Below are 19,730 nucleotides of genomic sequence, written 5' to 3' on the forward strand. Positions count from 1 at the left end.
AACCCGTGTCCCCTCCATTGGCAGGTGGCTTCTTAACCACTGCGGGGAGTGGACATTCTTTCTTGTCTTGTTCCTGATATTAGAGGGAAAGCGTTCAGTCTTTCACCATTAAGTGTGATGTTAGCTGTGGGTTTTACATCTATGCCCTTCTAGTCCTGGTTTATTGAGTGTTTTTGTCATGAAAGGGTATTGGATTTTGTCATATTCTCCTTCTGCATCTATTCAGATGATCATGTAGTTGTTGTTTTTTTATTCTGTTGATATGGTGTTTTACATTAGTTGATTTTCAGATTCTAAACCAACTTTGTATTCCTTGGTTAAATTCTATTCTGTCTTGGTGTGTAATTCCTTTTATGTTTTGCTGGATTCCATTTGAGAGTATTTTTTTATGTTCTTAATAGTGTTACACCTTTCTCTGTGGCTCAGTTTTTAGAGCCTTCTTCCTTCTGCAGGCAAAATCTCTGAGCCAGAGCTCTGAAGCTGGAGTGAGCACAAAGGTGTGCTTATTTCTCCCACTTTAGAAGCTGACCCATTGTGGATGGGCAAGTTGGGAGCTGTAGCCTCAGATCTTTTCGGTTTGTCTTCTCAGGCCTGGGACTTCTGCTTTATGAGTGAATTGGGGCACTGGGGATCTGGGCCCCAGTTACCTCAGCATGCTGCATCCAAGATAGAGCCTTGGGTCTGGGTAGAAGAAGGGAATCCCTACCTCTTGGTCACATACACCTGACTTTAGCCTCAGCCACGGGTAGCTGGGAACAGGATGAGAAATGCTGATGTCTTATCCTCCTGGGAATATAGCCCTTCTATTGGGGAGCTGTGGGAAATGGGAGCCCTATGTTCTTGGCTACACCAGTCTGAAGTGGAATTTCTGTATCACTGAATGGGGGTGGGGAGTGGTCTTGGTTCAAGTACCACAGACTCACTGTTGTTACCAAATTTTAGTACATTTTTTTGAGGAGATGTTTTCATTTGCTATATGCTCTTAGAACCATTTCCAGAGTCTAAATGGTTGCTTTAAAAAATAATTTTCACCAATGTCACTGGAAAGCAGATCGGTAGAGCTCCTCGTGCTGTCAGTCCGGGAACTGATTTTAAGACTACTTTAAATACTCAAAACTAGCACTGATTAGTGCTGTTCCATATAGTACTTTGTCACTTAAAATAAGGTGATTGTGTTTTGATAGACAACACCCTCTTTTCTGAAATAGTATTTTAAGAAAATAGTGTTTAGTCACATACAGTAATTTAAACATCTTTCTTAACCTTAAAGTGTACTGTGTTAAGCCTAATTTACTACCATTAAGTTACAAATCCTTTGAAGCTATAATCTCTGCTGCTTACAATGGTTTTCAGATTTTCTATTTTAAAAATTAAATGTTGCCAACCTATCTTGGTATTTTAAAAAGGTAGATTGAACATTAATAATACTGCCCATACATGTGATAATGACAAGTCTTTTCCCTCGATTTTGTATTTAGAAATATTCTATTACTTCACAGGAGAAAGCTATACACAATTGTTATGAAGTTCACTGAGGTGTGACAAGTAATATTAATTGTACTTACTATGTGGAATGATGAATTATATATTCTTAGGTCTGGAGAAAATGATGTGGAATACAACAACATGGAATTGGAAGAGGGAGAACTCATGGAAGATGCAGCTGCAGCAGGACCTTCAGGTACTGAGGCCAGGCCCCACAAGCTGTTCTGCCTTCTCTCTGCTCTTCTCTGAATGTATCATATTTTGATATGTGGCAGCCATTGCTCTACATGGTTCATGGTGTTAGAAGGACTATATTTTATGTATGGATTTTAGAGTGAATTACTAATAGTATTTAAAACAGTAATAATAGCTAAAATTTAATGTGTTCTTATGTACCAGGCACTGTGCAGAAGCACTTTATGTGTACCTTATCTCATTTGCCTATAAAATTCTTGGAGATAGGTTTTAATATTATCTTCTTTTTATAGCTATAGAAACTGATGTGTAAAGGAATTAAGCAACTTGCTGTCTTTTCACAATTAAGTAAATGAAAGAGAGGAATTAGAGTTTTCAGTTTATTTGAATCCAAAGCTCATCATCTTATCTACTTTTATATACTTAACTGTCTTTTACAATACATAAGTCTTACTTGTATACCTATCTCAATTATAAGAATAATCTGAATAGAATTGTTGAATCTTTGACTTAAAAAGGACCTTTTGAGAACTCATTTTATATGTGGAAATAACTCAGAGATTTAGTTGCTTAGATCACATAGGTAGTTGTCGGTATAGCCAGACTAGAACCTCATATCGTCTTCATGGACCCAGTTTTTTGCCAAAGTACACTGCTCCTCCTAGGATAACCTTACTTAAATAGTAGGTGTTTCTTTTGTGTTCTTGGACCTATTTAATTAAGCATGGGAAACTTGGCTAGAACAATTATCAGCTAGTTTGTACTGCTTCTACTTTACTGGTGCTGCGTCGGGTCTTAGTTGTGGCACGCCGGATCTTTTGTTGCGGTGCACAGGCTCAGTAGTTGTGGTGTGTGGGTTTCTCTCTAGTTGTGGCATGCAGGCTCCAGAGCGCGTGGGCTTTGTTGCCCCACGGCATGTGGGATCTTAGTTCCCCCAACCAGGGATCGAACCCGTGTCCCCTGCATTGGAAGGTGGATTCTTAACCACTGGACCACCAGGGAAGTCCCCCATACTGTTTGGATGACTGTAGCTTTGTAGTGTAGTTTGAAATCAGGGAGTATGATACCTCCAGCTATGTTCTTTCTCTAGATTGCTTTGGCTCTTCAGGGGTCTTTTGTGTTTCCATACAAATATTAGGATTCTTTGTTCTAGTTCTGTGAAAAATGCTGTTGGTGTTTGAATCTGTAGATTGCCTTGGGTAGTATGGTCATTTTAACAATATTAATTCTTCCTATCTATGAGCACAGTGTATCTTTCCATTTGTGTTGTCTTCAGTTTCTTTCATCAATGTCTTAACTGTTTTCAGAGTGCAACTCTTTTATCTCCTTGGTTAGATTTATTCCTGGGGTTTTTTTTCTTCTTAATGAAGTTGTAAATGAGATGATTTTCTAATTTCTCCTTCTGATAGTTTGTTACTAGAGTATAGATATGCAACAGGTTTTTGATTTGTATTAATTTTGTATCCTGAAACTTTACTGAATTTGTTGAAGAGTTCTAGTAGTTTTTTGGTGGTATCTTTAGGGTTTTCTATGTATAGTATCATGTCATCTGCAAACAGTGACAGTTTTACTTCTTCCTTTCCAATTTGGATTTTTTAAAAAATTTTTCTTCCTGTCTAATTGCTGTGGCTAGGACTTCCAGTATTATGTTGAATAAAAGTGGTGAGAGTGGACGTCCTTGTCTTGTTCCTGATCACAGAGGAAATGCTTTCATCTTTTCACTGATGAGTATGATGTGAGCTGTGAGCTTGTTGTATATGGCTGTTATTATGTTGGGATATGTTCCCTTTGTACCCACTTTGTTTATAGTTTCTATCATAAATGGATGTTGAATTTTGTCAGAAGCTTTTCTTGCATTTATTAAGATGAGCAATTTTTATTCTGTAATTTGTTAAAGTGGTGCATCACATTGATTGAGCCATCCTTGCATCCCTGGGATAAATCCCACTTGATCACAGTGTCTGATCTTTTTAATGTTTTGTTGAATTTTGTTTGCTAAAGTTTTGTTGAGCGTTTTTGTTACTACGTTCATCATTGATATTGGTCTGTAATTTTCTTTTCTGGTGGTGTCTTTGGTTTTGGTATCAGAGTGGTGCTGGCCTCATATAATGAGTTTGGAAGCATTACTTCCTCTTCAATTTTTTGGATTAGTTTGAAAAGAATAGCTGTTAACTCTTTAAATGTTTGGTAGAATTCACCTGTGAAGCCATATGGTACTGGACTTTTGTTTGTTGGGAATTAAGTTTTTTTTATTACTGATTCAGTTGAAATTTTATTACTGGTAATCAGTCTGTTCCTAATTTTCTATTTCTTCCTGATTCAGTCTTGGGAGACTGCACATTTCTAGTAATAATCCATTTCTTCTAGTTTGTCCATTTTATTGGCATATAATTGTCTGTAGTAATCTCTTATGATCTGATGTGTCTCTTTGTATTTCTGTTGTGTCAGTTGTAACTATTTCTTTCCTTCTACTAACTTTGGGTTTTGTTTTTTCTTTTTTTTTTTCTAGTTCCTTTAGTTGTAATGTTATGTTGTTTATTTGAGACTTTTCTTACTTCCTGAGGTAGGCTTGTATTGCTGTAAACTTTTCCCTTAGTATTGCTTTTGCTGTGTTCCATAGATTTTTTGGATCATCGTGTTTCTGTTTTCATTTGTCTCAGGTATTTTTTTATTTCCTCGTAGATTTCTTCAGTTGATTAGTAGCATATTGTTTAGCCTCCACATGTTTGTGTTGTTTGCAGTTTTTTTCTTGTAGCTGATTTCTAGTCTCTTAGTGTTGTGGTCAGAAAAGATGCTTGTTATGATTTCATTCTTAAATTTCCTGAGACTTGTTTTGTGACCTAGCATGTGATCTGTCCTGGAGAATAATGTTCCCTGTGCACTTGAAAAGAATGTGAACTCTGCTGCTTTTGGGTAGGATATTCTGTATTTAGAGATCTATATCTATATATCTCTATTAAGTCCATCTAATAGATGGACTAATGTGTCATTTAAGACCAGTGGTCTAATGCGTCATTTAATGCCAGTGTTTCCTTATTGATTTTCTGTCTGTATGATCTATCCATTGATGTAAATGGGGTGTTAAAGTCTCCTACTATTATTGTGTTACCGTCTATTTCTCCCTTTATGTCTATTAACATTTGCTTTATATACTTAGGTGCTCCTACGTTGGGTACATATTTATTTACAATTGTTATATCTTCTTGTTGGATTGATCCCCTTATCATTACATACTGACCTTCTTTGTCTTTGTTATGGACTTTGTTTTAAGTCTGTTTTGTCTGATGTAAATATTGCTACCCCACGTTTCTTTTTGTTTCCGTTTCCATGGAATACCTTTTTCTATCCTGTCACTTTCAGTCTGTGGGTGTTTTTAGATCTGAAGTGAGTCTTGTAGCCACATATATATGGGTCTTGTTTTTGTATCCCCTGGGCTACTCTGTGTCTTTTGATTGGTAGGTTTAGTCCATTTATGTTTAAAGTAACTATTGATAGGTATGTACTTATTGCCTTTTTGTTAATAGTTTTCCATTTCTGTATTTCGTTTTTGTTCCATTCCTCTTTTGCTCTCTTCCCTTATGATTTGATGACTATCTTTAGTGTTAGTTTGGATTTCTTTCTCTTTTTTGTGTGTGTATCTATGGCTTTCTAGTTTGTGGTTACCATGAGGTAACACACACACACATACAGACAGACACATGATTATTTTAAATTGCTGATTTCTTAAGTTTGAACACATTATAACAACCCTGAATTTTTATTCCCCTCCCTACCCCCACTCCATGTTTAATGTTTTTATGTTATATTTTACCTCTTTTGTTTTGTGTACCTCTTAACTGCTTATTGTGGACATAATAAGCTTTTATCCTTCGTACTTGCCTTATAAGTATTTGATCTACTACAATCAAGATGTTAAGTTGTCCGTTAAACAGATCTTTCTTATACAGAAGCCTAGGTATATAGTAAAATAGTATTTACTAAATTTAATTTTTTAGACAGTATTAAATAATGATATAGCTTAAAACAAATATTTAGTGACTCAGGTGGCCTCATTCCCATAAGAATTGCTTTTAGTTTATTCAGTTATATTCTTTTAGTTGCAAGAGAATTTAGGCTTAATAATATGTGCTGAAAAGTGTTTTAAATATTTTTCTAATGTAGAACATTAGCTAGTTGAATCAGCTGAGTATGAAAAATCTATTCTGTTGATATAATTGCCTGCCATGTGTAACTTATGAAACACTGCAATAATACTTCTAATTTGAGAACTAAAAAGTTTTGACAGTATAATACTTTTGTAAAACAAATTGACATTGTATAAAGTTATTACTCAAAACATCTGTTATATATTTCAGGTTAAAGATTTTTAAGGTTACTTGTTCCACAAATGTTTAATGAACACCCACTAGGTATCAGCCATTGTGTTGTTCATTGGGTTTATAAAATGAATGAGCATCACTTTTGCAGCACTAGTCATTGTAAAACTTTGTGGTTATAAATATAGATACAGGGTGACACCAAAAATGGAAAGAACAGCTAATTGGAAATGGGTGAAAAAAGGTTTCAGAGAGAGAGAGTGATACTTGATCTTGCTCTTTAAAGATGAGCTCAGTTCATTAGGCGAACAGGGAAATAATGAGATTAAAGAGCAAAGGCATTCTAGGCAGAAGTCGCAGGCTTGTCCTTTTTGGGAACTTCAAATATTTGAGAGTTTAGTTTATATGGGGGCAGACCAGTGTGAGACTGGTAAGCAGGAACAAGATTAGGTAATGGAAAGTCTTATTTGCCAGACTAAGGAGTTTGGGCTTTAAAGGTCTTTCTTTTTTTTTTTTTTTTTTAAATAAATAAATAAACGTACATTGGGTCTTTGTTGCTGCGTGCGGGCTTTTCTCTAGTTGCGAAGAGCAGGGGCTACTCTTTGTTGCGGGGTGCGGGCTTCTCATTGCAGTGGCTTCTCTTGTTGTGGAGCACGGACCCTAGGCGCATGGGCTTCAGTAGTTGTGGTATGCAGGCTCAGTAGTTGTGGCGCACGGGCTTAGTTGCTCCGCGGCATGTGGGATCTTCCCGGACCAGGGCTCGAACCTGTGTCCCCTGCATTGGCGGGTGGATTCTTAACCACTGCCACACCAGGGAAGTCCCCACTAAAGGTCTTTAAAAGCAAATGTGATCAGATTTGTCTTTATAATGGAAAATGGATGAGCTAAGATTAGTTAGAAAACTACCGTGGGAATTCCCTGAGAGTCCAGTGGTTAGGACTCCGTGCTTTCACTGCTGAGGGCACGGGTTCAGTCCCTGGTTGGGGAATTAAGATCCTATAAGCTGTGTGGCAGGGCCAGAAAAAAGAAAGAAAGAAAAGTACCTCAATATTCCAGGAGAGAAATTTTCAGGGCCTAAAATAAGGTAGTAGCAGACAAGGTAAAGAAGAAGAAACCTTTTGAGAGATGTTAAATAGTATCTACACAACTTGCGAGTGTCTTACTGGATTGGTTGGAGTTGGTGGAGATGTGGGGATGATCCTTAACATTTCTAGGTTAGCCCGTGCCATTACATAAGTCCAGGAGCAGAAGATAGTATATTCCGTTTGATCCATGTTGGTCTTGAGAGGCCTATGGGACCCCCATGTATTGATCTCCAGACCCATATAACTGGCTGCTTAGAAGACCACAGGTGTGCAGTCTGGTCTATTAATGTATATTGCTTTTTAAAAATAAGTATCAGAATTTTTATTCATTAGAATAAATGAATTAATTAAAAATATTATTCAAAAGTTTTATCCATAATATATAAAGAACTTTTACAAATCAATAAGAAAAAGATAAGACAATCTTTTAGTAAAAAAGACAAAAGACAAGAATAGACACTTCACGAAGGAGGCTGTCTAGGTGACCAGTACACATTTTTAAAGGTGCTCAGCCTCTTTTGTCAGAGAAACGCAAATTGTGATGTGTCCCAGTGTGGATCTCTTGAGTTTATCCTACGTGAAGTTTGTTGAGTTGAGTTTTTTGGATGTTTAGATTAATAGATTTCATTATATGTGGGAAATTTTTATCCATTTTTCTTCAAATAATCTTTCTCCTCTTCTCTAATTCCCATTATGTGTATGTTGGTACACTTGGTGGGGTTCCACAGGTCTCTGAGATTCTGTTCATTCTCCTTTTCAGGAAATGCCAGATAAAAACCACATTATGATACCATTGCATACCCACTGTAATGGCTAATACATTTTAAACTGGCAATATTAAATATTGAAAGCATTTGGAGAGGTGGAAACTCTCATAGCCTGCTGGTAGGAATGAAAATTGATACCACTCCTTTGGAAAACTGTTGGGCAATATGGGCTGAAGCTGAACAAACACATCCTGTGGCTTTCCCAGTTCCAACAGAGTGGGAGGTGGTGTTTGCCAGTCTAATTTTACAAGATAATTTAGAGCAGCATTGTTCTTTCTCAGGTGGTTTTGTTTTCTTGTGTTTTTAATTTAAAAAATATAAATGTAATTTATAACAGAGTAAAGGATGTGAAAAACTGGAGAAGACTAGAAAGGTACTTTGGGTCTAGACTGTGTAGAACCTTGAATGTCATTCTAATGCATACAGGCACAGAGCTTAGATAGATCAATGTAACATTTTAGCAGGGTTAATCTGGCTTGGCTTAGGAGGAGAGGATCCATTTTCTTTTTTATGAGGTGTTTTTTTTTGTTTTTTTTTTTTCCGAGTGAAGTTCAAGAGTAGATATCTGCTTGTAAGTTCAGTAGCTTTATTCCTAGTAGCCAAAAGCTAAAAGCAACCCAAATTCTTTCCTAATAGTAATAAGGAAAGAAACTGGATATATTCACATTTTGGAGCCCTGCACAGAAATAATGAAAATGAATAAACTGCTATATATAACAATATAGATGAATCTCATGAATATCATGTTGAACAAAGAAGCAGGATATGAGTACAACTCTATCATAACATTTATGTAAAGTTCAAAAACAGGCAAAACTAATCTATGGTGTTTAACTCGGGCTGGAAGTTACCTTTGAGGAGGAAGGTTAGTGAGCAGTTTTAGGAGGCATGGAGGAATTTTGGGGTGTCATTTAATTTGTGACCATACACTAGGCTGTATACTTATGTATGAGACACACACACACACACACACACACACACACACACACACACACACAGAATGATGGCAGTGTTAGCTCTGAGAGAGGGAAACTGAAATAGATGCTAAAGTCTTTGATGCCCATGGATGAATGTGATAGTGAGTAGAAAGGGTGGGAACATGGGAGGGAGGGAGTAGCTGAAGGGCATGAACCACCAAGGAAAGGAGTTTTTGTTCAGTGGTGAGAGTAGTGACCTGGAAGAGGGTTAGAAACAGAAGACTGTTAATGCTCCTTTCTGTACTGGGGGTCCATTTAACATGGGAGAATGAGCAACTTTTTTTTTTAAAGAAGAACTAGATATCCGGGCGGTAGATACCATACTCTGTGCTACTGAGTTTATTTACTAAACAATCAGAACCACCTGAGTAGCTTTTTGGAAAAAGGCCCTGGATCCCATTCTAATATTCTCGTTCAGTACGTCTAGAGTAGGGCCAAGAATTTAAAAACTTCCTCCAACTGACTGATATGCAGCCTGATCCGGGAACTCCCTAGTAAAGGAAAATGGCTAAGAAACAGTTTCGAGGTGGAGGGGGGATAGTTTTCTGCCTTTTAAAATAGGAGTTGCAGTGGGTACAGAGGCTGAAAGAAAAATTGGCAATGGGATAATCCTTAGAAGAGGAAGAAGATGGGGACTTCCCTGGTGGCACAGTGGTTAAGAATCCGCCTGCCAGTGCAGGGCACACGGGTTCGAGCCCTGGTCCAGGAAGATCCCACATGCTGTGGAGCTACTGAGCCTGCGCTCTAGAGCCCGTGAACCACAACTACTGCTGAAGGCCGCGTGCCCAGAGCCCGTGCTTCGCCACAGGAGAAGGCACTGCAATGAGAAGTCCGCACACTGCCACGAAGAGAAGACCCTGCTCGCCACAACTAGAGAAAGCCCGCTCACGGCAACGAGGACCCAATGCAGCCAAAAATAAATAAATAAATAAAATAAATTTTTTTTTTTTAAAAAAAGGAAGAGGATGAAGAAGTAGGAGAAGGTAAGGACATAAGAATGTGAACATAGATGAAAAACATATAAGTAAATAACTGGCCTGAAGCTTCTGAATAACTAAACTTTTCTCCTAAGTTTTTCCCCCAGATCTCTGTGGAAGCACTCATGAATAGTCAGAACCTGATTATTTCATGCTATTTTTTATATTATCTACTTTAAGACTTTGCTGCATGTAACATTATTTAATGTTGTGTTTCTTTAGAATATATTTAAATAGCTTTATTTAAGGAGGTCAATTTTTTTTTTTTTGCGGTACGCGGGCCTCTCACTGCTGTTGCCTCTCCCGTTGCGGAGCACAGGCTCCGGACGCACAGGCTCAGCAGCCATGGCTCACGGGCCCAGCCGCTCCGCGGCATCTTCCCAGACTGGGGCACGAACCCATGTCTCCTGCATCGGCAGGCAGACTCTCAACCACTTCGCCACCAGGGAAGCCCAAGGAGGTCAGTTTTAACCAACATTTCCATATCTAACACTTGTTAGGCATTGTACTAGGCGCTAGAGAGAAGTCAGATGGTTTCCTTGGCTTAAGGAGCTTATTATCAATACAGGTAATATAGAGATGACATTATTTTCAGATGTCTATATTATGCATCAGTCATTAGCAAGGTAAGTCTGAAATCTTCAAACTGTACTTCAGTATTTAATCAAACTAGAAAAAATGTCTGCCAAACCGTCATGACCTGAGCATTTTGCTGTCCAGAGACCTGGAGAAGACTTCTGCTATTTTGGTGTCTAGTTCCTTGGGATCTGTTATACCAGGGAGCTTGACTTTGATCCAAGACCACTGGGTTATGCGATATATTCTCCTTTTCCTTACCCTCATACCCCTAACCATGTATACTGTACACATTGTCACCTTCTTATTTCTAGGGTTCAGGATGGGGTTGAGGATTATGCCTGAATTTTGAGTAGTAATGAGGCCAGTCGTCAGCCACTGTTCTTTGTACACCTCTCTGGGCAATATGGTTTCTTCTCTGTGCTTCTTATCATGAACACCAACTCCTAAGAGGTCCATAGACAAGTATTCAAACAACATCAACCAGTTTACTTTTTCTTTCTTTCTTTCTTATTAAATTTGTCCAATTATATAGCTTTCATTTTCTACATCTCTTTCTTTTGCAGGTAGTAACCATGGCTATATGGGTGCCAGTAGCAGAATGTCAAGAAGAGCACATTTATCCTCTGCTGCTACCAGTAGTTTATTAGACATTGATCCTTTAATATTAATACATTTGTTGGACCTTAAGGACCGGAGCAGTATGGAAAATCTGTGGGGCTTACAGCCTCGCCCGCCTGCTTCACTTTTGCAGCCCACAGGTAAAATATTAGCAATAATTTGCCATTTTTCTGTGCTTCTCCAGAAGAACTCTTAAATTTGAACCCAAGTATCTTAAGTGTTGGAACATGGTATGTTTCTGTAGCAAATTGATTTTTTATTGTATGTTATAAAAATAATCAAATCAATTTTTTGTTGTTATTGTTCAAAGGTGTTTTGTGCAAAAATAATGTCAAAATGCCTGTAAGAAGGTTTTTATATGATTTGCCTTTTAGATTGTGACTGATTGACCGTTTGATCAGTATGAAATACAGTTGTCCTCTTTGTGAATGGACTTCAAGTTTTGCAGGCTTCATGAATACCCTAACTTCTTAGTGGAACTGTGTCTAAGTTAGAAATAGAAAAAGAAGGTTTACTTATGTCTTGATGTTTAATAGCCTAAAAATGTATACCAATTAGTATTTTTTTTGAAAAATTATTTGTTAAAGAGGAGTGACATTTGTGTTACTGTAATACACTGTATACACATATACAATTTAAATGTATAGTCAAACCTGGACTTTTTGAAACTTTTAGACATAGGCATTTACTTTAAAATGACACATTTTAAAAACCATTTTTGTTGGAAAGTTTCCTAAAATATACTGCACATTTTTCTTTTCTTTTTTTTTTTTTTAAGGAATATTTATTTTTTGGTTGCGTTGGGTCTTTGTTGCTGTGTGCAGGCTTTCTCTAGTTGCAGCGAGCAGGGCCTATTCTTCGTTGCAGTGCACGGCTTCTCATTGCAGTGGCTTTGCTTTGTTGTGGAGCACAGGCTCTAGGAGCACAGACTTCAGTAGTTGTGGCACGTGGGCTCAGTAGTTATGTCTCGCGGGCTCTAGAGCGCAGGCGCAGTAGTTGTGGTGCACGGGCTTAGTTGCTCCACAGAATGTGGATGCTTCCCAGACCAGGGATCGAACCTGTGTCCCCTGCATTGGCAGGCACATTCTTAACCACTGCACCACCAGGGAAGTCCCTACTGAACATTTTTCTACCTTCCTAAACAACAGTTACTATACAGATTAAATCAATGATTTACAACAGTGATTTTGATGCTTCTTTAAAGCAGCAGAACTCATTTTTCAAGTAGAATTTAAGGCAGAGTCTCAGTGTAGAAAACAGAGAAATAGAGCTGCTCTAGTGGGGGATAGATCGGAGCTTGGATTATTTAGGCCTCTTTTTTCCTAAGGTATACTTCCTGGAAGCCTGGGTCCTCAATCTGAGTGTCTCCAATCAGGTTATGAAACAGTTGCGTTTTATCTATGGTCGAAGTACATTTTGTATTATGCCTGTACTCTTGTACTACTTACCACATTGTAAATAATTTTACTTTTTTTTTCTGAGACTTTTTTGTTTTAGAAAACTTTTTTTTTTTTTGTGGTACGCAGGCCACTCACTGTTGTGGCCTCTCCCGTTGTGGAGCACAGGCTCCAGACGCACAGGCTCAGCGGCCATGGCTCACGGGCCTAGCCGCTACGTGGCATGTGGGATCTTCCCGGACCGGGGCACGAACCCGTGTCCCCTGCATTGGCAGGCGGACTCTGAACCACTGCGCCACCAGGGAAGCCCTAGAAAACTTTTAAAATATAGAAAATTGTAAAGAAGAAAAATAAAAATTACACATAGTTCTTGTGATCAACCAAGAAATACCCTTAAAAAAAAACCCAGTTTATCACATTGGCAAAGGTTTTGCTTAAATTATAACCAGTGTTGGGGCTTCCCTGGTGGCGCAGTGGTTGAGAATCTGCCTGCCAATGCAGGGGACACGGATTCGAGCCCTGGTCCGGGAAGATCCCACATGCCGTGGAGCAACTAGGCCCATGAGCCACAACTACTGAGCCTGCGCGTCTGGAGCCTGTGCTCCGCAACAAGAGAGGCCGCAATAGTGAGAGGCCCGTGCACCGCGATGAAGAGTGGCCCCCACTTGCCGCAGCTAGAGAAAGCCCTCGAAACGAAGACCCAACACAACCAAAAATAAATTAATAAGTTAATTAATTAAAAAAATTATAGCCAGCGTTGTTTGCAAAGACCTAGTGAAACAGACAAGTTCTGTTTCTGTAGGTAGATGTATACATTGGTTTAACAATTTTGAAGGAAAATTTTGTAGTAGGTGTAAAATACCTCTATCCTTTAATCCTGTAACTTCACTTCTAGGAATATATTCCAAAGAGAAAATAATCAGAGTTGTTGAAAATATCCAACAATTCAGTTATGGTGGAAAAATTATAGTTTTGCCATGGAATAGCATATTTTATAGACAGGTAAAATCATGTTTTTGAAAAATATTCAATGTCATCGGAAAAAAAAGAATGCAGACTACATAAACAGAGTAAGATCTTGGTTCTCTGAAGGTTTAGCTTTCTGTTAAAATTAATAATATAAATGAGATGACTTGAGTTTCAAATCCAGGTGATTAAAATGCTGATGACAAGGAGGATGGGGGAAATAGTAGAGAGAAAGAGCAAGGCTTGGATTTAAACATCTTGAGTTTGACATACCAGTGGAATATCACGGTAGAGATGCCCAGTAGACAGCTAAAAATTAAGAACTGGAATACAGGCAGTTATTTGCCTAGAAGTGATACTGGCTAATTAAAACTAAGGGAGTGAGATTGCAAAGGGGTGAGTTTCAAGAAGTTTTTCAAAGAAGGGGGCTAGGGACATAATCATGGTGAACATCTATTTTTATTGAGTGTGTGGAAGATGAGTCAGATGAAGAGGCTTTGGAAAGGAGAGAGAAGAACAGAGTCATGGAAGCCAAATGAAGATAACCTTTCTATGAGAGGATATTTAAAGGATAATGTTAGAAAAAGATCCAGCTTTCTTTTTATTAAAAAGATTGCTTGGATTTCAATGTTCATTTTTGATTCTTTGCATATTCTTTCCTTCTCAGTCTGTATACTTTCATTTCCTTTTTTTGTCATACTGCATTAGCTAGAACTTCCGGTAGAGATTAAAAAGGAGTGGTGAAAAGGTGTTCCTGATCTTGATGGGAAAGCTTCAAGTTTCTCACCATAAAGTATGATACTAGCTGTAGGTTTTCTTTTTTATATATATATAAAGTTATTTTATTATTTTAAATTTTTGGCTGCGCATTGCTCTACGCAGCCTTTCTCTAATTGTGGTGAGCAGGCGCTACTCTTCATTGCAGTGCGGTGGCTTCTCTTGTGGTGGAGCATGGGCTCTAAGTGCACAGGCTTCAGTAGTTGTGGCACAAGGGCTCAGTAGTTGTGGCACAAGGGCTCAGCAGTTGTGGCTCGTGGGCTCTAGAGTGCAGGCTCAGCAGTTGTGGCACACGGGCTTAGTTGCTCCGCAGCATGTGGGATCTTCCCAGACCAGGGATCAAACCCATGTCCCCTGCATTGGCAGGCGGATTCTTAACCACTGTACCACCAGGGAAGCCCTATAGGTTTTCCATAGATATTCTTTATCAAGTTAAGGAAGTTCCCCTTTATTCTGAGGTCTTATCGTGAATGGTTGTTAGATTTTGTCAAATGCTTTTTTTTGCATCTGTTGATAGATGTGATGGATTACATTAATTGATTTTCGAATGTTGAACCAGCCTTGCATACCTGGGATAAATCCCACTTGGTTGTGGTGTATGAGTTTTTAAATATGTTGTTGAATTCAGTTTGCTAATATTTTGTTGAGGGTTTCATGTTCATCAGAGATACTGATCTGTAGTTTTCTTGTAATGTTTTTGTCTGGTTTTGGTATTAGAGTAATGCTGACCTCATAGATTGAGTAAGGAAGTGTTCCCTCTGCTTCTTGCAGAGATTGTAGAGAATTTATATAATTTCTTCTTTAAATGTTTGGTAGAATTCACCAGTGGACCCATCTGGGCCAGATGCTTTCTGTTTTGGAAAGGTATCAGTTACTGATTAAATTTCTTTAATAGATGCAGGCCTATTCATATTGTCTATTTCTTCTTGTGTGAGTTTTGGCAGATTGCCTTTCAAGGAATTGGTCCATTACATCTAGATTATCAAATTTGTTGGCATAGAGTTGTTCATAGTTTTCCTTTATTATCCTTTTGTTTCTTTCAACACATATTGAGTGAACACCTATCATGTATCAGACTCACTGCAGGTTTTTGTTCTTAACCACTGTGCCATAGAAAGAACATCGTAAGGGGCATCAGGGTTTGAACAACAGATAATGTAGCCGAACTAGATTTTGAGGTACATGTAGTGGTAAATAGAAGTGGAAAGTCAAGTTGGATCTGTTCTGTGGAAGGCCTTTCATGCTTGCCTGAGGAATTTATTCATAGTGGACAGTGGGGAGCCATTGTTTTAGTTTAGGAATAGTTTGATTCAAACTGTATTTTAGAAAGCTTGCAGGGCTGAGAAAGCTATCAGACATGAAAATCTAATCAGGGTATAGTTGTAGAAGTTAATTGTGGTTCCTAGTATGAGAGGACAAATTCCTACACTTCTGTGTATTTTCTCAATTATTATATGCTTAAAAATATGTGGAGCTGGGATAAGGTCTTCAGAATCTTTTGACATTATAAAAGTTGTACTTAACCTCTAGGGAACAGATTAACCTAGGCAATGTATAATTAAGATTTTACTTATAGCAAACAGTTATGCTTGTAAAGGTAGAGTTTATGGGGTTTGGCAACTAATTGTAACATGGTAAAGAGGACTCTGAAGTGGCTTAGGTGACCAGGAGAAGGGTGACAGCATTGACAGATACTGAAGTCTGGAGGAGAAGCTGTAGAGAATTGTCGTTCTTGAAAGGTACAACTGAGTGATATGAAAGAAGTGTTATAGCTGAGACTCTCAGTTCTATTAACCTTATATAACTTGGCAAATTCAGGAAGGCTTCTCATCTGCAGTGCAGTAAGTATCCTTAAGTTGTCAGGTTCCTTTGGTGAAATTCCACAGCACCTTACACTCTCCTGTCTTAGCACTTAACCACACAGTACTGAAGTGGATTGAGAGCTTTGTGAGGGCAAAGACCGGGTGTTCGTCTTGTTCACTGTTACATCCTCTGCCTAGCACAGTGCTTAGCATTTGAAACAAACTCAGTAATTGTTTATTAACTGATTTTTCAGATGATGGAGGTTTGTTTAAGTCTGTTTTGTGTTTTCCCATTTGGGCTTCCTACTTTTAAAAATTCTTGTCAGTTTCTAGTAATAATAAACCGAACCATGTGGTTTAATACAGGTTTTCATATTTAAGTCCAGGTGGATGTGGGGTGGGAGGTGGGAGCCACAAAGATTTTATTTAGCAAAACATTTTGAGTATTTTGTGCCATAGGCTGCTTGGCCTGGAATATAAAGATCACTAAGACGTAATCTCAGCCCTTAAGTTGTTCACATTCTGCATGTTTGTCTTCCTTATTGTAATGTGATAAGTGCTACAGTAGAAGTGGACTCCCTGTGCTCTACAAAATTAGGTGAGAATTGATTTGAAAGAAGGAGAGCAGCTGGTGGTTTAGGTGCCTGAAGAAGGAGACATTTCAGATTACACCTGATGAGTTTGGGTTAGTAGAGCAAAGGAAAGAGGACGTGTGAAAAGGATGAAAGCGAGATAGAACATGGCTGGTATGTTAGAGATGCAAACAGTTCCAAAAGATTGGATATGTTTGGGATAGAGGCAGAAGATAAAGCCACTGAGAGTGAAGGTGGAATCAGATAATGTAGGGCCTTGTGTGCCATGCTGGTGCTTTCCTTAGTGAATCTAAGCGGGAAAGTAATATCTGATTTGGGTTTTAGAAAACTGCCCTGACATCTTGGTGGACAATGGGTTGAATGGAAATGTGCTACAGAGTGTTTTCACAGACATTAAATCTTCACAGACATTAAATCTTCTGAGCTTCACAACCATCCTGTTACATGTATATTATTGTCTTCATTTTACAAATAAATAATAAGTGGACTCAGAAGTTGGAGGACTTAGAGGAAGTTACAGCAACTAAATGGTAGATCTGCAACCAAATCCTGGATTTCTAAAACCTCTCTCTTATTCTTGCTTTCAACTGCAAGTAACAAAATGCTGCTAATCGTGGCTTAACTAATAATAATAAAGGCACTTTATTATGCATATTAAGTCTGGAGGTAGCTGATGTTTCCAGGTTCATCAGGTATTTAAAGGCAGGGCAAGGGATGGTCTTCCTGCAGTTCTCTTGCCTCTTCTGTCATGGCAATAAGATGACTGCCACAGCTTCATACATCATTTATTCACAAGAATATGTTACTAGCAGGAAAGAAAACACTGGATGGAAAAGAGACTTATTCCGTGACGCTGGAGAGCAAAGTTATTAATACTAAGATCACTGACTTTGGAGGCAGACTCCTTCGTTTGAATTCAAGCTCCTCTACTTTATTATCTGTATCACCCAACATAATAAAATCTCCCTATCAGGATAGAAAATCTGTGCCTCCCCTCTCCCCAGCTTTTGGCTGAAACTCTGCGTCATGTGCCCACCCTAAATGCTCAAAGAGGAATGAGCTTAGACCAGTCCTAGACTCATATCCTCTGGGGCCGAACAAAGGATGGACCTAACCGTCCAGAGCACACTGCTGCCCACCTAATACCTGAACACAATCTGGGTTCTTTTCGCATGGTAGAAGTGGGGTGATAGCTGTTGCACACACTAGGATGCTACCTTGTCCTGTTATATGGCAGTAGATTGTTACAGTGTGTAAGCAGGCTCAGCCATCATTCTGAATCGTTCTTTTGTCTACGTAGGGTACCTATCGGTCCCCTGTTTGTTGGGGGGTGTGTGTGTTATTTTTTTGGGTAGGGAACTTGGTTTCTTTTTGCTTTGCATCAGTCATAATGTCCTTTGATTTCCAAAATATCTACCTCATTTGCTCTTCCTGCATAGAAAGTGTGTGTTTTCCTTGGTCATTTCTCTCTTCTTAATATTTGGGTGGGCGAAAAGAAATTAAAAACAACTTTAACTACTTTCTCTTGGAAGAGTGAAAGCATTGTTAGTTTAGTGGCTGCTAAGACTCAGTGACAAGGAACTGGTTTTTTTATGATATTCCATGGCACTTAATAGCTGTATCTACACTGGATGATAGTTCAGTAAATCAATTTTTAAAATTCAGTTAGCATATATTTTTTATATAATATGTATAGCATATTAGACTAAGTGGTTTCTAGGTTTATGTTTTTTCTGTTTTTTTTTATTGTGAACATAATAAAAGCTCAGTATAGAAAATTTGAGAAAAGTGGAAAACTATAAAGAAGAAAGCCCAGGCAGTAGGGCAGCTTTTAAAACTTTTAGAAGTAAATACATAATTCAGATTTGAGTGATTATAATGTGACCCTGATTTTAACTTTGTAGGTGTGAATAGAGTAGGATACTTGTGTCTGTCTTTATTTTCATTAATGGGATTTAATGCATGCTTTTATGTTGATACCACCTAAATCACCTTAAGTTATTTACACCTCAAATTTGCTTATAGTCACAGTATAGAATGGTTTCATGAATGTTAAAGTCTATATTAACATGACTTGTCACTTTCTCTCTGAAGCATCGTGTTCTCGAAAAGATAAAGACCAAAGGAAGCAGCAGGCAATGTGGCGAGTTCCCTCTGATTTAAAGATGCTAAAAAGACTCAAAACTCAAATAGCTGAAGTTCGATGTATGAAAACTGATGTAAAGAATACACTTCCAGAAATGAAAAGCAGCAACGCCGCTTCTGGAGACATGCCGGCAAGCCTTCTTTCTGTTGACCAGGCAGCTCTGGCTGCATGTGGAACCGAAAACTCCAGCAGATTACACGATTTGGGAATGGAGCTCTTGGCAAGGTCATCAGTTGCCAGTTGTTACATACGAAACTGTAAGTGAAAAAGATCCTATTAGTTTTATTTCTCCATGTGTCATTTGGGAAGCTAGAGGACAGGTTATTTTCAGAATAATTATATTCAAACATCTCCCTCACAATGAATTAAGACTACAAGTGCAAACAGCCTTTTCTCCCATCCAAAACTGACTCTGTATTTTCTGCTGTGTAATAGAGCTAACATTTCTTGGTTGCTTATTCTATATGGGTCAACAAACAAGACAAAATCCTTAACCTCGTGGATCTTGCATTCATGTATTCATGTGATAGGAATTGGACATTAAAATGTGTAGACAAGTAAAGATAATTTCAGTTGGTAAAAAGCACGTGAAGGAAACAACAGAGTGAGATGGGCAGAGCAAGTGAGGTGTGTGCTGTTTTAGTTAGGGTAGTCAGAAAGTCTCTCAGGAGGCAACAGTTGAACTGATATCTGAAGGTTAAGAAGGTGGCAGCCATGCAGAGATCTGGGGGAAGCATTCTTCAGGGTAAACAGAATGGAAAATGCAAAGTCCCATATAAAGGATTTGCTCTGCATGTTTGAAGGCTCGAAGGAAGACCATTTTGGCTGAACATGGTGAATTAAGCAGAGTGGAGAGTGACAGGAAATAAGTCAGAGAGGTAGGCAGGATCTAGATCAGGTAGGTCTTATAAGACCTCAATAAGGAGTTTGAGTTTTATTCTGATTTTAGGAGAAAGTCTCTAGAGAATGAAAATCAGGGGGGTGTTTATGATCTGATATACCTTTTTACAGAGATGACTTTCTTTACTGTGTGAAGAAGGGTCTGAAAAG

At 38.4% G+C, this 19,730-nt stretch overlaps 1 protein-coding gene across 3 annotated transcripts in view; it reads left to right on the forward strand.

The window, feature by feature from the left end:
* TRIM37 (tripartite motif containing 37) overlaps window positions 1–19,730 on the forward strand; it is a 114,806-nt gene that overhangs the window by 69,422 nt on the left and 25,654 nt on the right. For all 3 annotated transcript variants that reach the window (XM_065896411.1, XM_065896413.1, XM_065896412.1), the window contains 3 exons: window positions 1,596–1,681; window positions 10,945–11,139; window positions 18,629–18,937. In XM_065896411.1, the coding sequence (XP_065752483.1) occupies window positions 1,596–1,681; window positions 10,945–11,139; window positions 18,629–18,937 (590 nt within the window). The remainder of the gene's footprint in view (window positions 1–1,595; window positions 1,682–10,944; window positions 11,140–18,628; window positions 18,938–19,730) is intronic.

This window comes from Phocoena phocoena, chromosome 19 (genome assembly GCF_963924675.1).
Source record: "Phocoena phocoena chromosome 19, mPhoPho1.1, whole genome shotgun sequence".
In the NCBI taxonomy this organism is placed as follows: domain Eukaryota; kingdom Metazoa; phylum Chordata; class Mammalia; order Artiodactyla; family Phocoenidae; genus Phocoena; species Phocoena phocoena.